General features: G+C 43.2%; 1 protein-coding gene across 18 annotated transcripts in view; it reads left to right on the top strand.

Annotated features, from left to right (window-relative positions):
* Positions 1–18554, top strand: part of LOC138497200 (poly(rC)-binding protein 3-like) — a 3473032-nt gene extending 3454478 nt beyond the window's left edge. For 15 of the 18 annotated variants that reach the window (XM_069620521.1, XM_069620517.1, XM_069620516.1 and 12 more), the window contains 2 exons: positions 6632–6801; positions 11745–18554. In XM_069620521.1, coding sequence (XP_069476622.1) covers positions 6632–6801; positions 11745–12102 — 528 coding nt within the window. In that variant the 3' untranslated portion in view covers positions 12103–18554. The other 3 variants (XM_069620522.1, XM_069620524.1, XM_069620523.1) reach the window with 3 other exon arrangements.
* Positions 18555–18771: the final 217 nt, after the last annotated feature.

The raw sequence follows: 18771 nt of genomic DNA, 5'->3' as shown, positions 1-18771 counted from the left end.
AAATTAAATACATAAAAGGTTCAATGCAAGGTATGTTTTGGTTTTTGGAACTATACACGGTATTCACATGCGGATAAGTATTTGAATAACTTTAAAAAAATACAAAAATAATTTGACTAAACTCAGAACATGTGACTAGTTCCTTGCATGTACTGTCTTGAACGAAAAGAAATTGGACGCAAAATGAGTATGGTACATGGCCTTACCTTGACGAGCAAACAGTTAGATGCAGGGATCAGAGTAGTTTCTTGTCGTAGAACAGGGAGCAGTTCACAGGTTGCAAACTGATGAGTTTGCTCAAAGTGGTCACGGAAGTTCACAGAGACGAAGAGCAGACAACCAGCACCTTCACGGGTTGACTAGCAAAGCGCAAAGAAGTTCTCATTAGAAATATGAAGTGGGTTATAAAGAATTCGAAACAGGGGTGTGTTTGTGAATGAATGACGTGTGGGGAGATGCTTGGCAGGAGACACGGGGTCTGGCGGTAGACATGGGAACAACAACCCATGCTCTATAGACCACTTTGAAGTGTACATGGTCTTTGGCACCTCTTGGCCTTTATCGCTCCCTGACAGCTCCACTTGCCAGCGCAAGTACCCCGGTGCGAACTGCCTTTGATATGGCGGGGGGTGGATTGGGGCGGTGGTCGTGCAGACAAGACACAGGAAGACTCGTGAATGGATACACACTTATGTGGATTGCAGGGGGCCGTCCAGCGTGTGGGGAGATGCTTGGCAGGAGACACGGGGTCTGGCGGTAGACATGGGAACAACAACCCATGCTCTATAGACCACTTTGAAGTGTACATGGTCTTTGGCACCTCTTGGCCTTTATCGCTCCCTGACAGCTCCACTTGCCAGCGCAAGTACCCCGGTGCGAACTGCCTTTGATATGGCGGGGGGTGGATTGGGGCGGTGGTCGTGCAGACAAGACACAGGAAGACTCGTGAATGGAGACACACTTATGTGGATTGCAGGGGGCCGTCCAGCGTGTGGGGAGATGCTTGGCAGGAGACACGGGGTCTGGCGGTAGACATGGGAACAACAACCCATGCTCTATAGACCACTTTGAAGTGTACATGGTCTTTGGCACCTCTTGGCCTTTATCGCTCCCTGACAGCTCCACTTGCCAGCGCAAGTACCCCGGTGCGAACTGCCTTTGATATGGCGGGGGGTGGATTGGGGCGGTGGTCGCGCAGACAAGACACAGGAAGACTCGTGAATGGAGACACACTTATGTGGATTGCAGGGGGCCGTCCAGCGTGTGGGGAGATGCTTGGCAGGAGACACGGGGTCTGGCGGTAGACATGGGAACAACAACCCATGCTCTATAGACCACTTTGAAGTGTACATGGTCTTTGGCACCTCTTGGCCTTTATCGCTCCCTGACAGCTCCACTTGCCAGCGCAAGTACCCCGGTGCGAACTGCCTTTGATAGGGGGGGGGGTGGATTGGGGCGGTGGTCGTGCAGACAAGACACAGGAAGACTTGTGAATGGAGACACACTTATGTGGATTGCAGGGGGCCGTCCAGCGTGAGGGGAGATGCTTGGCAGGAGACACGGGGTCTGGCGGTAGACATGGGAACAACAACCCATGCTCTATAGACCACTTTGAAGTGTACATGGTCTTTGGCACCTCTTGGCCTTTATCGCTCCCTGACAGCTCCACTTGCCAGCGCAAGTACCCCGGTGCGGGCGGTGGTCGTGCAGACAAGACTCGTTTGCCGTAGGGCCTCACCAAGGAGAGGCCATCTAACTGCATGTAAGAGGCAGGCTGCAGGATCTAGTACATGGAAGGCAGGGGGGTGAGTTTATAAATACCTCAGCCTCCCAGGAGAATATATGGGTGAAGTTCACCCTGGAGACCCTGAACAAAGTGGTGTGGTAAGTATTTTTGGGGGAGGAGGCAAGGCCGGGAGGCTTGATGCCAACCCGCAAAATAACATATGTATGTCTGCTGCATATGGGTTCAACGGTTATGTGGATTGAAGGTGGGCGGCCAGCGTGAGGGAGGATGCTGGCCGGAGACATGTGGTGTGACAAGACAAGGCACAGGAAGACTATTCAATGGAGACACACTAGATTCATTTAAAAAATCAAAACAACCATTGTTAAAATATATGTTGGGTTTTATTTTAGATCTTAATTTCAATTGAACATAAATAATAAACATTACACATTGTAAAGTTGCGGTTGCAGCACATCCCGGGAAAAGCCGCGGTATTGTCCACTGTCGCTGGGGAAATGTTGTCTAATGGCAAGTACCGCACAGGCAGGTATTACTCTCCGAACGCGGTGTCCGAGCCTCCCGTGAAGCCACCAAGTGAAGCAACGATAGGCCACCAGCCTGTACCACCTGTGAAAATGAAAGATGCAAACTGTATTAAAATGACAACTTTCTTATCACTGTCGATTCAGGTACAAAAATGTCATTCTGCTTTGAAAAAAATTCTATCTAGAAAATGCACAACATGGAACCAATTTACATGCATTCGAATGATATGTAGATGTAGTTTTATATGTGGGAGACGACCATGAAATAGTAGTGGCATCACTGACATCACAACCAGAGTATACTTACTCGTTACTCGGATTACGCGGACGAACAGTGCCGCAAAGTTCGTGCATAAGCACCATCATCATCCTCAACACTGTCCGTGAGAGGCAGGCTTCCCTGAACTCTGGCAGCTCGGTGATGCATTGCGGACTTGGCTCGCCTTCCGAAATGTAGGCCAAGCACCCGGAATTTTCACGGCAGCAGCAGTTCTCCTCCTCAGTTGGCATTAGCTCGCAACGATTGCACGTGCACCAGGTGGAGACGCCGTCCATGCGACATGGTCCAGGCTCTTCATCCGTTGACTGGTCCTCCCAACTGCCGTCCGAATCCCCATCGTTTTCGCGTGCTTGCCTTTCCAGTAGTTCTTCCTCGGTGTACTCGGGCTCGTACATATACGGCATTATTGTAGCCATTGTGTGGTAAAGAAAGTAAAATAATTTATAGCGGTGGTACTGGTATCTGTTCACACGGGCTACAATCAACGAAGGTAGCTGACCAGAGCACAGAAACGAGTCACAGAATACTCAAAGTAACACAGCGAGAGTAATGGAATCGAAAATCTGCTGCTGTGTGTTGTGAAACGGTGTGTTTATACTTATTGAGGAAAGAGGCGTCCTGCCGTTTCCATGGCGACACTTCATTAGCTGAGGCGCAGCGATTGTTGACACGAAACGTGCTTTGGCGTTGGGAAATGGGCGGTACGCGTCTGCTGATGTCAGCCTCGGGGGCGGGGGATTTGATTTAGTGCCGCAAAAGCAGGTGAGCCAGGGCGATGCGGCAAGTGATAGGATTATCAGAAAATGGCGGCTGATTTCGAGTGCGTTAATGGACGAAAAGTCGGGTAAGGTCCATAGGAAAGTTTTCCACGATCTACCGAGTTATGCTTAAAAACACATGGCCGAACCGTAGGGACAATAAAAAAAAAGTCCCGGAACTCTCCTTTAATCACGCAGCCGTAAGCCAAGGCCCCAAAATGAAACTCCTTATTGTACCTAAAGATGAATACCCAACAGACATTGATTTGTGAAACAAGTATGGCTCAAACATGATATGTTGTTCTGTGTGGGTCGTATAGCCATTTGCATACCCTATTGGCATTAGTAGCAAACGGTGCACTGGAAATCTTTGTTGAAACTGATCACCAGGTCAAATGAGATGCATAGTGAAATTACACAGTGGCACGTCGTTGCATAGGTTGCCTAGCGACGGTGGGAGTGAAACATCGGCTTTAGTTCCATTTGTTCACATTGATCAGAGTTCATTAAGAATGGTGCGGGATGGTAGTTTCTGTTGTGCTTAGGGTTGGAACTGGTGCGTGTGTAGCCTGTTCCCTAATTGCATGACAACTACAGCGTTTCATGTGTCCCAGGGCAATGCGTTTGAAAATCGGGGTTCAAAGCCTGAAAATAGCCGCCCGCCTTTTCTTTTGTGTCTTGTTATTGGCGCCCTGAATAGGTTGTAGTCCGCTGATCCTATCTACCGTGTCAGTTCTTGTGAATACTTTGGTGCTATGACTTGTTGGCATTAAGTGGCTAGGCTTGGTGCTTTCAAGGGGGTGGTGTACGTAAGAAAGACTGGGAGCGAGTGGAGGTCTCTGAGCGGCTGTGAGAGTAAATGTAATTTATTGCAAACCAGCATCCGTCTCCCTACTGTGCTCTGTGGACTTTGTAGTCTCGGTAGGTGGTGCCCGGATAGCCCTGCACAGTTTACCTAATTTTGAGGAGACCACAGATCCAATTCCTACAAGTAATTATCTTGGGTCTCGGGAGGATAGCTCAGGGGTAACGTGCTAAGACGACACGGAGCAACACAGGTTCGATCCCGGGTCCACGCTTAGAAATCTCTGGGTATTAAGCCCTTTATAAATATCCTATCCTGTCATGTCATATCATATCATTGGGGAAGCGTGGGAGAGTCATTTCAGAAAGGTGAGTAGTTGAAAGAATGGGGATTTTACTACTGAGTACAGTCATTAGATTGGTTGGGGGTTCCCTTCAGTGTGAACTGATACTCTGCATCATTGTGCGTATCCATCCTTAGTGTACCCCTTGTAACTGCCCAATGCCTTGAACCGTGTTAGGCAAACAGGTCGCGCAAAGCTGCTGATAGGCTCCAGTTTTCCCTAACTAGTCTGAGTCTTGGTAGTCTTGTGCTTTGGCACCTCATTGAGTGGGGAGCTACCATGTCCCAGCGGTGGAGGCCAATTGCAGTAAAGAGACAAGATGTGGTGTAAGGTCACCCAGGTGGCCTGATAAGGGAAGAAACAGTGCTGCCTAGCGCCAACCATTGACAGACAGTAAGGTGTGCATAGAGCCAGTAAAGTACACAAGGTGGTGGAGGTCTGCCTCGTCCATACTATATACTACAGTAAGACCCAGCAGTGGGACATGTACCCCAGTCAGTGGTTTGCTCACTCACTGATCCTCTTGGTAGAAAGGAGGATGTGTGCATTGATTCTATTTTCAATCAAATACCTTCTGCTATTTGCTAATATGAAAACAGGAATTAACAGGGAAAATATGCAACAGGTGGGAGGGGTGTAGATTAAATGCTTACTCGGGACTGGGGACATTCATCTCAGAATGAAAAAACTATTCAATATCGAGAAAACATTCTGTAGGTGCAGGATTCACCACCGTGGGTGCCACCGATCCAGAGCAGGTTGAACCACCCATGCTTGACAAACATACAGGCACAAAGGCCAGCACCTGGCAAAGGCTGGCAATGTCCAAGGGGGACCTAAACTCCTTCATTTTCAATGTACATTGAAATCAGTGTCAGCGGGGATGCTGACACATGTGTTGGAGGGTGACACAGCATACAAGGGAGTTATACTTTCAAAACAACTCCCATTACATACATTATCCCATATCAATATCTAAGCTGGCTCGCCCATGATGGGAGTTGTAATCCAAAGCGTGTAGAGAACCAACGGTTTCAAGGACATAGGTTAGAGTGCGGAGCTGCTCACATGTTTCCAGAGGAAGTGCACTGATATTGCAGGTATGGCTCTCAGAGTCTAAGGAAAGACAGCACACAGGCCCAGTGGAGGACCTCAGGCAGGCCCGTGGGGGGAGTACATAAGCCAAGGGAGCAGGGGGTTAGTGTGCACAGAGGATAGTTAGCAACCGAAGATGTTTCCATTGGTCCGTCTGTAGTGCAGGAATGTGTCCTGAGTATCTGCTGTAGTTGGATATCCTTGCTCCTGTTACAAGTTGACGCCTCTCCCTCAGTCCACTTAAATGATGCTGTATAAGTAATATTCATCTAACAGCTACGCCAGCGACAGTAGAAGCTCAAGTCTGTCTAAGTGTATACATTTCTCTCAAGACACTCCCATACATCCAAAATAATATGCACTTTCTGAAATAACGTCAAACAAACCAATGGAGACATTCTACACTCTCTCTGCCCCTGGGCCCATGTATCCCTTCACACCACAAAAGAATAAGGCAATCACACCAAATATGTGTTCATACACAAATGTTATGCCCCTTTTTTAAGACATAACAAAAATCTGTCATATCTAAAAATGACTCAAGAAATCGTAATAGCAATATTTGCTGATCGAAATGAAGTAGGGACTGAAAGTTATCTATGGAAGGCAGAAACAAATGTATCAGTGCCCAGCTGCCTTTGGGTTGGGTGTGCTATATAAATTGCAAAATAAATAAATAAATTAAAGTCTTTCAATAATAATAATTCTTTAATGTGGTATAGATTGAAAATAAATTTAAACTTTACACATATTACAAATTACAAACATTATACTCAAATCATAAATATGCAGAAACATGAATTAATAACAATATAGAATCAACTAAAAAGGACAGTCTTTCAATGCTGTACATGCCAGTGTTGCTGAAGTATAATGAAATACAAACCTACGTTCTCAAGGTGCTCAGGACCCCGTCTGGGTTGCTATACTCCATGGCTGCTAGCTACTTCTGTTTTGTCGACTGCTAACTACTTTTCCTCCACTTTCTCTATTCAGCCATGTTGTAAGGTTTATTTTCCGCTCCAGTCCCTCAAAGAATGTCTGACACTGATTTCAATTTCCTTGTCGATCCACAGTTAATAGGCTGCATTATTGGCAGGCAAGGAAGTAAGATTAATGAAATCAGACAGATGTCAGGAGCGCAGATCAAGATCGCCAACGCCTCAGAAGGTTCCGGAGAGCGGCAAGTTACCATCACAGGATCTCCAGCAAACATCAGTTTAGCACAGTACCTCATTAATGCAAGGTAAGTTGGTCTGAACACACCTGCGAGAGTGCGAGAATTATTAATAAAGCCAGCCAATGAGGGTCCATTTCAATGGCATTGTGGTCTCAACGATCTTGGGAAGGGGCTAGTTACAAGGTGGTCACTAAAGGCAGGCAAGCAATGGCGTGTGAAACAAGCCTACTCTAAGAATACGCAGTGCCCCTAAATGTCCTTCAATGGGATTCAAGGTTGGAATTTCACTTCTGGGGAGACTAATGCATTTATTGTAAGCCGAAACCAAATAGGCACCCTCCATTCGGTGGTAGTCTCTTTGTTTGCTTTTATGAAGTTAGCAATGCTGTGAGGAACGGCATCACCAACCTGTTTAGCCTCCCCAGTAGGCCACATGCTCTGCACAGTTGGCTAACTTCATTGGCGTGGTTCATAAATGCATGGGTAAATAAAAAAGGTGACCAACATGCTGTGACGCTTTCATATAGTCCAAGCATATGCCACTCGCCTGCTCTGAAGCTAGACAAACACATTCACCCATGTAGTCATTAAACGACTTTTTTATTTAATTTATTTATTTAGTTGTTTTAGTTCACAGAACTTATAATACAACTCTCATCAAATAGACCCACCCATATCACCCATATAGTCATTGCTTTTGCAATCCTTGCACTAAAACTGAGTGAGCATTTGGTTGTGCGTATGGACATTTATTTCCCCCCTTAATTTATGAACAAGGTAACCACTTCAGCATCACCCCAAACAAGTAGTCAATTATTTATGTGTTCAACTTGTTCAAATTAAAATGTAAAAGTGCATGTGGGTCGGACTGTTGGATGCACCAACACACTGGCAGCATAATACGTTCATGAATGCTGAATCCCACATGATGTGCGTTAGTTTTTATATAAGGCATGGCCAATGCTTTTGTGATGACCCTTTAGTGAGGTAACTATTACAAGCTGATATCATGTTGTTACAAATAGTTAATCCTAGAAAATAAACATGCACACACACACAACCCAAGCATGCATGTACACACGTACTCACACAAAGGCACCCACGCACATGCACACACATACACCCACACACACACACACAAACACATCAGTGCATCTGGTTAAAAGATGGCTGGTTTGTAGAGTGAACCGCCCGCCTACCACACGCCCATCTAGCTTCGAGCAATACCAAGCTTTGGCGTCATTTAAGGCTGGGAAAGGGTCTTCGCTCATGCATTGTTTAGCTCACCCACAGCACCTGGCATGTGAGACGCAAAAGGGTGTTACGTTAATGTGCAGAGCATTTTTATATTAGTGGGTGATGTAAACAAGAAATCGCAGCATATCATTCTGACGTATGTGAGAACCGCCATGGTCCCATTGCTTATCAGATTTAAAAATACTGTAAAATGTCAGTCAATCTGGTATTACAATACTACAGATGGGGCGGAAAAATAAGCTTGCAACTGCAAGTCTCTGAAATGATTCCACTTCTGTTGCAATAGACCACGGTTACTCATTATGTGATACTGCAGATGTTTTGGTCTTCAAATCCCATGATTTCTGCCAGCATAGTCAATGGTGAGTGGCCATGGGAGTTGTAGTCTAAACCCCATGGCTAGCCACACAAGAAGTAACCATGGAGTAAACAACATATCAAAGATCTTAAATCACTGAAGGTGATTAGGAAAGGAGCCAATTAACTCAATATTTGCTATGGAAAGTTTGCATATGTCCAGCAAGAGCATAGACCCTAAAAAATGTACGCCAGGCGTCTGCAATCTTTGGCTCTCCAGATGTTTTAGACTACAACTCCCATCCGCCATAGCCAACATAGTCAAAGGTGAGGGATCAAGGAGTTACATCACAAAACATCTGGCGAGCCACAGTGTGCAGACCCCGGAGGTACGCGTTCAACCATTGCTTCAGTGTGTAGCTTTCTCTCAGTGGAGCCGGACAGGGGTCTACAACCTACCAATCCTCAGATGCTTTCAATTGCAATCCCCATGATCCCTCACCATTGACTATGCTGGCTAGTGCTGATGGGAGTTGTAGTTTTTAAAATATCTGGTGAGCCAAAGGTTGCAGCCCATTGGCAGACCCCCGAGTACAGCATGTCTGGATTTTCTTTTGGTATAAGGGGCAAAATGAGCTGTTAACAAGTGTTTTCCTTGCAGAGCTGTTTTCAATGTAAGTGTCATTCAACACCATAAAATGAAGGGCATCAATAACTATAAGCACATCATAATATATAATTGGAATAGTTTAATCTGAGAAGTCCAGTGGGACAACGAGTGCTGAACTCTTACCAACATGCTACGGAATTAACTGATGCTTGATTAGTATTGTTATTCCTAGCCCTATTTCAAAGGCTCCAATGATGAGCGTAAAACTCAGACTTTGGGCCTCATTACACGGATGGCGGTAAGGGTTTACCGGTAAGGGTACCAGTGCCGGTAAATCCTTACCGCCTTACTACGAGGTCCCTTTGTGGGACCCTACCTTAAAGGCTGGTTTTACCAGCCGTTAAAGACGGGACCCGCGAAGGGACCTAGGAGGTAATTACGGTACCGCAATTTGCACCTTCCCCATTCCCATTGAGCCCTGTGGGGGCAAAAATGGAATGGGGAAGTGCCATGGTGAATGGGGAATTACCAACAAACCCAAGGTGGGAACCTCAACTTTCACTGGTACCTAGAGGTAGAAACATATAATATAACAGAATTGTACCAGGAGAACGAGATAGACTAAAGAAGGTGGGCAGCAGAACGTGAAACTCAAATCATTATGTTCATTTTATTTAGGTTTGTCTAAAAAACATATAGAAACATTGACATTTAATCAATTCTTAAAAAACTTTTTACTAATCATGCATCCATACACTCATTCACTAATATAGTGTCTAAAAGATACTAAGAAGTTACAACTAATCATTTCATAAATCTACTTCTTTTCATTTTGTTGTTAGTGAATCACAACATCTTAACATTGTTGATAATAGTTCATTCCAGATAAAATATCTATATTTTATCTGGAATGAACTATTATCAACAATGTTAAGATGTTGTGATTCACTAAAAAGACAATGAAAAGAATTAGATCTATGATATATCTATGATATTCTATCTGGAATGAACTATTATCAACAATGTTAAGATGTTGTGATTCACGAACAACACAATGAAAAGAATGAGATTAATGAAATGATCTGTTGTGATTCACTAACAACAAAATGAAAAGAAGTAGGTTTATGAAATGATTAGTTGTTGTAACTTCTTAGTATCTTTTAGACACTATATTAGTGAATGAGTGTATGGATGCATGATTAGTAAAAAGTTTTTTAAGAATTAATTAAATGTCAATGTTTCTATATATTTTTAGACAAATCTAAATAAAATGAACATAATGATTTGAGTTTCACATTCTGCTGCCCACCTTCTTTAGTCTATCTCGTTCTCCTGGTACAATTGAATGGGGAATTACCGCCCCCACACACCTTGGAATAGGGCAGTATTTCCGCCATTCACCATGGCGGACTCAGTAAAATACCGGCGGCAACCATGGCGCTAATAGCACCATGGTTACCGCCGTCCGTGTAATGAGGCCCTTTGTGTGAGGAATCCCTAGTTTCTGGAAAAAATAATACCTTTCTCTCACCCACATACTCTTTAGGTAGTAGTGGTGCTTGAGACCCCATTGACCAGGTTCCCCCAAAATATGACCTTAGTCGCAGAACTGATGACATCATTCTCAGTTGGACATTTTATTTAAGCAATGAAAATGTACAAGCAGCAAGCTCAACCCACTGCTACCATTTTATCTTCCAACAAGAAGGATATAGTGAAACGATCTGCTAATGCAGCGGCATCATTATTTGCCAGTGTAAAATGGCTCCCACCAAAGTTTGCTGCAAAACACACTCTATGGGGCCCACCCAGAAAGAACTTACTATGGGTATCTGTGACCTCCCCCTGACTTACTCCAGGAACCGCACAGCTGCCGGGTAGGTAACCCAGAGTTACACATAGTACTTTCTTTAAAAAGTGCCCCCCCCCCCCTATATTTTCGTTTCAGGGGAATAAGAAAGGGCGCAGGTTTAAAGAAAGTATCTTGTTCTTCATTTTCCTGCACACAACCTTTGTATGCCGTGTTTCACCTACTACACGCTACTTGGTCAAAGCACAAGCACCGCTATTTACACGTCAGTGGCAGCTTCGGACACTTACAAATACCTTGTTTGTAATGAAGGTTATGGTTTGGAAATGGTGTCTTTTTCTGCTGGGCTAGGCTGGCCATTAGTTCTCACCAAGGGAACGTTGAGGGCACATGGTAAGTCCAGTTTTGTTGTCCAGCTGTAGGATTGGGAGCAATACTGTTTAGAAATCTGGGTGGATGTCAGAATGCCCAGATAATGCTCAAGGCTCACACGCATTCATTTGAGAAAACAAAAATGACAAATATCAATGAGCCTGAAAACTGTACCGTTACCATGGCACTGCGAGATGTTCAAAAGGCAAACATATCAGTTGCTGCAGGCCTGAACTTCATACTTATTTTTCCGTTTCTGTTTGTTTTTTTTTTCTTTTGCCTCTCCATCTTCTGCCATTCTTTGCATTCCTTAGCCTTATTTATTTCATTGATGTTCATAGAAACCATTATTTATGAAAAGAAAACGTAAGCATCTCAGTAATGTTTTCATCATCAAATCATGAAATACCCTTCTGTTATTTCTCTTCTTTAACACATAACATGTACCTCCTTTGACCCTCATTTTCCCTTTTTTTCTCTTCTATCTCTCTCTCTCTTTCTCTCTCTCTCGCTCTATTTCTTCCCTCCTCATGTATGTTCCTATTGTCACACATATAACCCCTCCCTTCTGTTTGCTCCCCTACCCTTCCTCTATTGACTCCTGTGATCCATGCTTGACCTTTCCCAACCTGTTTGTTCCTGTTTTCCTCTCTTCGTTTGCAGCTTAGAGATGGCTAAACTCAGCACCCAGACTGCTTCCGTCACGACCCCTGTTGACCTCAACATGAACCTCTCTCAGTCTACCACCCCTACCTCCACCCCTTCCTCGATGGCTATGCTGGCAGCAGCGGCAGCTGCCTCCACGGTCAGCGTCAATTCCCCTCCTCCCTTACCAACTTTACCGACCACCCACTATGCCGTTCCTGTCTCAAGTCTGCTTGGCATGAAAACTGTCCCACTTCTGGCACTAAATGCCGCGACTGCCGCTGGGGCCACGGGGAGCTTATCTGCTTACACTGCCAAAATCCCATCGGCGAGTGGGGCTAAGCGATCTGACCGCCAGAAGTTTGCTCCATATTGAAGGGATGAGAAAACTTTAAAGCACTGAAAGATTTTTAAGCTCTACCAACATTTGATGGTAGATCAATAGAGATTAAGTAAACAATATGGCGATTAATTTTTGAGTTTATTTTTTGTTTAATGGCTAGTGTTCATCGTTGCTGAATTGTCTTCCATTTTCCATTACTATTAACATACAATAGTAACTAGTTCCAACAGCTTTGTACACATTCATTATTGTTATTCCTTCATTCCAGCTGGCATGTTTGTCTTGCAAACCCTTGATATTTGAAATTTTTAAAGTGAGGGCTCATCCTTTGGCAGCTTTGATCTTGCTTAAAATGTAGATTATTTGAAATGGCAGGTGGGGCATTATTAAAACTGAGATTTGACAGTAAAACACATATGAATATCAGGAGATAACATTTTAGGGGACTTGCAATTGATCAGAAAGTCTCTTGCTTCTTTTACCAAGACCCTTGTTCTGTCTTTGTTTGAAAATGTCTTCTGTTGGTCAGGTTTACATGATTATTTGTCGAATCACTAACTCTGTAGTGCACTATTGGTAGTTGCTCAAAAAAGGCCCTTGACAGCATGAAATAGGCAGTTAACTTCTTCCCATCTGGTGGCTGTTTATTCACTAAAATTAAACATTATTTATTTCACCCTTTGAAGCATCAGTATAGAGAGAAAGCAGCCATCACTAATGTTGAAAGAACGGCTTTAAGACACACAAACTAAATTAGGTGAACCTAACAAACCCACATTTCAGGTGATGTCATCACTCAAACGGGCAAATAGACATAGATTTCTGATCTGTTCCCATCCCGCTGGACTAATGGAATTTTACTAACTAGAGATTCAGATAACTATATTAGTTTTAGAGTTGAGGTGAGTACAATGTGCAGCGGTTTATAGGCCAGAACCTTACCCTGCATGTGTTCAATATTCCCTTATCAGTAACATTGAGGAGCTTATTATGCAAACAGGACAATTCTCGGATGCCAACAACCAGGCATGGCTCGGATATTAGATCATAGCATGAGTCAAGGGCATAAGTATACACATTTACCAAGACGCACTCATATGGAGTGTTCCCAGTTCCTATCCTGATAGCCCAAAGGTGCGTTCTTTGCAAAAAAGAAATGCACTCCTTGCATTCAGGCCTACCTTTACTAATCTGCTATTTTATTTTCTAAAAGAGACTCTAAGAAATAAACCAATCTCGCAGACCTGCTGTGCACGATTGATTAGATGTCTAAATCTATTTCAACTGTCCTTCGGAATTGAATTGCTGCGGATGCCGGCCTTTGATGTATCTGCTACTGTCTGGAATTTAAGCACATTTGTTTCGTTTTAGACCATTAGGAACATTACCATGCTATAGACCTGTAACAGAATGCAAACAAAGGGAATAATATGCATATCCACCCACGTGACAAGCCTTATGTAAAAATTCTAAAGACATCAAATGCTGCTTTCTGCATACAACTAGAGTCCTCAGGGTCCACGTTTCAAGCCTGAAAATTATCCATGTCTGCAAGCTTTCGTTTTTTAGTGATGCCGTCAGTCTCCTACTGTGGCAAGCTGTGGTGTGCATATTCCAGGTGCTGCGACCCAATAATCATGATGCCGTGTGGTCTAGGATAAGAACACGCATCTTCAAGCTTATCTGAACTGCTGTGCATGTAGTTCCTCAAGGGAACCATAGTGTGAGCCCTGCTTGTTTCCTAAATAAATTCTCAGTAAAAGGTCTGATATTTAGCAGATTCTTCCAACACCTGTGTCTGTGGCATTTACGGGTTTGAAGTCTAACACCTCATTGTCCTTTGTACGGCTGAAGATTGTTATGCACTATAAATAACCCATGTTGGACGGGTTGGGACCAAAACGGGGTGAGGTGGGAGTGGAGGTTACTCCTGTTTGCTGAAGACTCTTTTTACCTTTTCTCTACAGTTGGCACTATTTTAGAGAGGCTTACAAAATCACAACAGGACGTTGGGAGCAACAGTAAAGTCTCATGCGGCCCACTGATGGTGGCTCTAGACAGCCATCCACTGAAGAGCACCACAGAATAGGACGAAACTCATAGTCATAGTAGATAAGACGGGCAACACAGCATAAGATCCAAACCATCCCATATAACGCACGCAAATTTGCCACCGGAGCTCTTCTGCCAAATGAACACAGTGAAAAGAAATCTACCCAGTGGTGAAATGAACTGAAGATCTTCTCTTTTTACTTCAAGGACCGTTTCATGTTGTAGATCTTGTTGTGACACACATGTAGACAACCTCCCAAATGCATCTGTGGTCATAACCAATCATCTCCTCCCATCCACATCCCAGGCGTGCATCTCACATGAACCTGCTCATGCAAAAGAAATCCCTGTCAAACCAGACAACCTGTGGCTGCGCTGCTTTTGTGGAATGCCATCGCTCTGCAGAAGTACACGCATGCACCATGTAGTATGCCTTTCCTTGATTTGACTCAAATGTAGCATGTTTAATAGAAGAGAAAAGCAAGCCTTATCAAAGTCTACAAAATAAAACACAAACAGGAGTAGGGCACTGGCTACAAAATGTGCAAAGGGTCCAAATGAATCTTGGGTACTGTACATCGATTCTGTGCTCATCATTTGCATAGAGCACAACAACCAAACAGAACTGTCTGCTGCAATTAAAAAATATGTTTTTTGTTTTACCACTTTCTACATTTCTTATTTTATTGGCCAAACAAGAATAGAAAATGCCCCAATTAATGCAATCATCCAAGACCTTCATGTCTGTTCCATCAAGCAAAAAGCACAAGGAAGTCTGCAAAGGTATTAAAAAATGTATGCCCATATATTTCTGAATCTAGCAAATATTCGTAGTACAAAGAGTACATGTGTCGTCAACAGTCTGACCAATATCAGAGAGCAAAATATGGTAGAAAGAAGGTTGCCAGCTTATCATAGGTTAAAGGTGGGATACATCCGGCATGCCCGTGTAATTCCCTGTCCTCTCCACTCCAGTTTGTAGGTGGTTAAATGTGGGATACATCTGATATGCCCATCCACCTCCCTGTCCTCTCCAGTCTAGCTGATAGGAGGTTAAATGTGGGATAAATCTGATATGCCCATCTACCTCCCTGTCCTCTCCACTGTAGCTGATAGGAGGTTAAATGTGGGATAAATCTGATATGCCCATCTACCTCCCTGTCCTCTCCACTCTAGCTTATAGAAGGTTAAATGTGGGGTACATCTGATATGCCCATTTACCCCCGTGTCCTCTCCACTCTATCTTATAGGAGGTTAAATGTGGGATATATCTGATATGCCCATCTACCTCCCTGTCCTCTCCACTCTAGCTGATAGGAGGTTAAATGTGGGATATATCTGATATGCCCATCTACCTCCCTGTCCTCTCCACTCTAGCTTATCAGAGGTTAAATGTGGGATACATCTGATATGCCCATGTAGGTGTCTGTCCTCTCGACTTTAGCTTATAAGAGGTTACCTGTGGAATATTGTTGATTTGGCCATGTACCTGTCTGTCCTCTTCACTCTGGTGTGTGGTAAATACCTAACATTCTGTTTCTATAGGTATAGCCTTTCTTAGGCATATGAGTATTTACTTCACCTGCATTCACTTCACCATACATGCACTTTGTCACCTTTACTTCTCCTGTCTTTCGGGCCCTCTGGCATTCACTTTGTCACTACAGCAGAGATCCTCTATATGCCCCTTTCATTTCCACCCCGTGTCTTCTTCCTTCCCACTCCTTGACCCTAAACCTAGACCTACAGCTAGCCTTACGCACATCTATGGCCACCATGACAGTGTGATGATGCAGACAAAGTGAAAGCACGGAGGAGTAAATGCATGGCAAACTAAATGTCTGGCAAAGTCAAGGTAGACACAGTTTTCTGGGCAAAGTAGAAGTCAACAGTATCATGTGTCTTTGTTCTTGAGGCTGCCAGGAAATGTACAGACAAGACACCCTCTATGTAAATTACCCTAAATGCCCCTCGTACTCGCCTTATGCTGCAAAACAAGTACACATTGAAATAATCAAAATTAAGGGGATTATTTAGAAATACTTACATTTATGTTTACTATCTTGCCAACAGAGTTCTACCACATTTAGTGGGAAAATAGAGTGCAGTCTATTTGGCTTATTTCAAATGTTTTGGCAGACTAACATCCCCTCAAAGTTGAGATCTTTTACTCTAGGGTGCCCATTCTGGTTTCTTACCCATGCCCAAAAAGCAGATTATAATGCAATCATATCTTACTATTTGCTTGTTTGATCAGAATGACATAAATTAGAGAAAACAAATGATTGTAATTATAAGGAATACAAAATTGCTAAGCACCTCGAGTCCTCCAGAGTTACTCTCATAGGAACTGTAGGGCCCTATTCACTTTTTTTCGTTTCACGAAAGGAATGTGTCGTTATTCTTTTCAATCATTGACTTCTGATATAAATCACTTACATTTCACTGCTGCCGAAACAAGAGCTTTATGGTTTCTGAATGTTCCTTTCAGAAAATGTCCACCAACAGGCAACTTTACCTGCATAGTTGGAGAGTGAAGGTAAACATGTGGTCACCCCTTACAAAAGGCTCAAACTGAGAAGTAAGGATATGTGTTTTGTAGACGCTACCCTGTGCCAAGATGGCACCTGGAAGGCTGACATACTTCATTGAGACCGAGGCTATGATACGATATTGCGAAATTGCCTGACAATATATCACATGTCTTCCTGACTGCGCAAAGCACCCGCAAGCCCTTTGTTTTTCCTAGTGAACTAGAGGTGTTAACGTGGTTTAGCGCAGAGCGTGGGAGGGAGGCCTCCCGCCATCAGGGGAATGGATGGCCTGAGGCTTCTACCACTTTCAGTCAAGCATGGTACTCTACAAACCTAGTGCCCTCTCATCAAAATCACCTACTCATATGCTCATGCGTGTACCAATTCATTGCTATTCATCTTAACCCTTTCAATGCTAAAAAGGTTTATGTGAGGCCCTTAGGACTATGTACTCCTCAGTGCTACAGATGTAAAGTACACATTCTCAGGACACTGAGAGATGAGTCATTAGCGCAGCAGCAAAATGCCTGCACCAGTAAATTCAATGATAATGATGTACAAACATCTCAGACTAAAGGCTGCATGCAAAACTGCATGCAAGAATGATATTCCGGCATGAATAACTTGCAGACACAACTCAGTGCAGCAAATAAAGAACAACCAAAATATCCTTGAACAAATCAAGCAAACTGCCAATAGTCTAATAACAGTACTGCCTGGCTGACAGCTGTTGGAACTAGTTTTTTACTCACGTTTTTCTGTTTTTACCATCAATCCCATTTTCTCATTTGTGTTTCATAGTTGTAATGTCACACTGTTCCCCTCACCTGCACCACTGCTAAATCTAGCATCGCGTAACTCCTGCCACCATCGCCCACATCACACTCCTTTTACTCAAAGCTTTAACTGAATGCACTGTACTCAAGAGATTTTTATCTGAAGCTAAAAGAAAAAAAGAAAAGAACAGGATGAAAATGCAATACTTTAAAAAGAAACACATCATGGTATTTAAAAGTGTGTTATTGTATAGGGCGCAATACCAGCTTTGTGTTATTGTAATGTCATTTCTGTACTCTGTAGGCTATCTCACTAGTACCTCGGAACTAACTATGCCACTGTAACCATTTGTATGATCGCCATCCCTGTGGTTGGCACACGCGCAGACTGGATTTGTATTGCTTGTTTTGTATATAAATATGGACACTGGAAATATTGTCAAAGCACCACAAGATATTTAACAGCTTTAGGACGCTGCTGTAAATCCTTCTGGTATATTGAGACATGTTCACAGTTGCATTCAACTTTTGTGAGGATACGACGATGCCTGCACTGAAATGCTGTTCTGATAATGGTTGTGCTCAAGTGTTATTTTGTAATGGTGAGAAGATTTTGTTCTTTTGTTTGTTTTTTTGCTTTTTCTTTTTTTTTTATTCCCCTCCCCCTCGTTGTTTCCACATTTTAGGCTCTCTTCAGAAGTCACTGGCCTAGGGGCTCTGTAAAGTGTCTCAGCAGACTCCTAGCGCATTAGTCAACACACAGGACTTTTCCAAAGCCCAATGAGACAATGATTTCTATGGACTATAATCAACAGAGGAATTCCTGCCATTTATACACTTTCGTACTGTTCGGAGGCGTTGAATACATACTTCTTTTACTCTCTGAGAAGTTTTGCTTCCTAACTCTTGTGTTGCTTTCATTACTGTTCCAGTTAAACTGTTATGGTTCAGAAATGTTTTAAATCTTCATTTTGAATTAGCTTTCTTTTCATAATGTTCATGTATGGGCTAGTTTGTATATATACGCATGAGCTGTAAGTGTTCCAGATCACTGTATTCTGCTATAGACGTAATAGTAAATTAAATGATTTTTTTTTATAAATAAATGCTGATTTAAAACAAATCGTGGTCTCTCGTACTGTCATCAGTGATTGCGTACAAAAACACACCTGTGACACAAAGTTGATTTGTGTGCAAGTTAGGTCGTTTAATAATTGTGCGTTAAGAGAAGCCTTTTTACATTTTATTTTTGGAATCAATGTAACATGGTTATGATTTAATTGTGTAAAATTTGCTAACAAAACAGAAAAGTCTCAGTATACAGATGTTTTGTTCTTTGC

Source organism: Ambystoma mexicanum, chromosome 5q (genome assembly GCF_040938575.1).
Source record: "Ambystoma mexicanum isolate Mex_15411 chromosome 5q, UKY_AmexF1_1, whole genome shotgun sequence".
NCBI classification, from domain to species: Eukaryota; Metazoa; Chordata; class Amphibia; order Caudata; family Ambystomatidae; genus Ambystoma; species Ambystoma mexicanum.
This window is presented reverse-complemented; position numbering and strand designations above follow the sequence as displayed.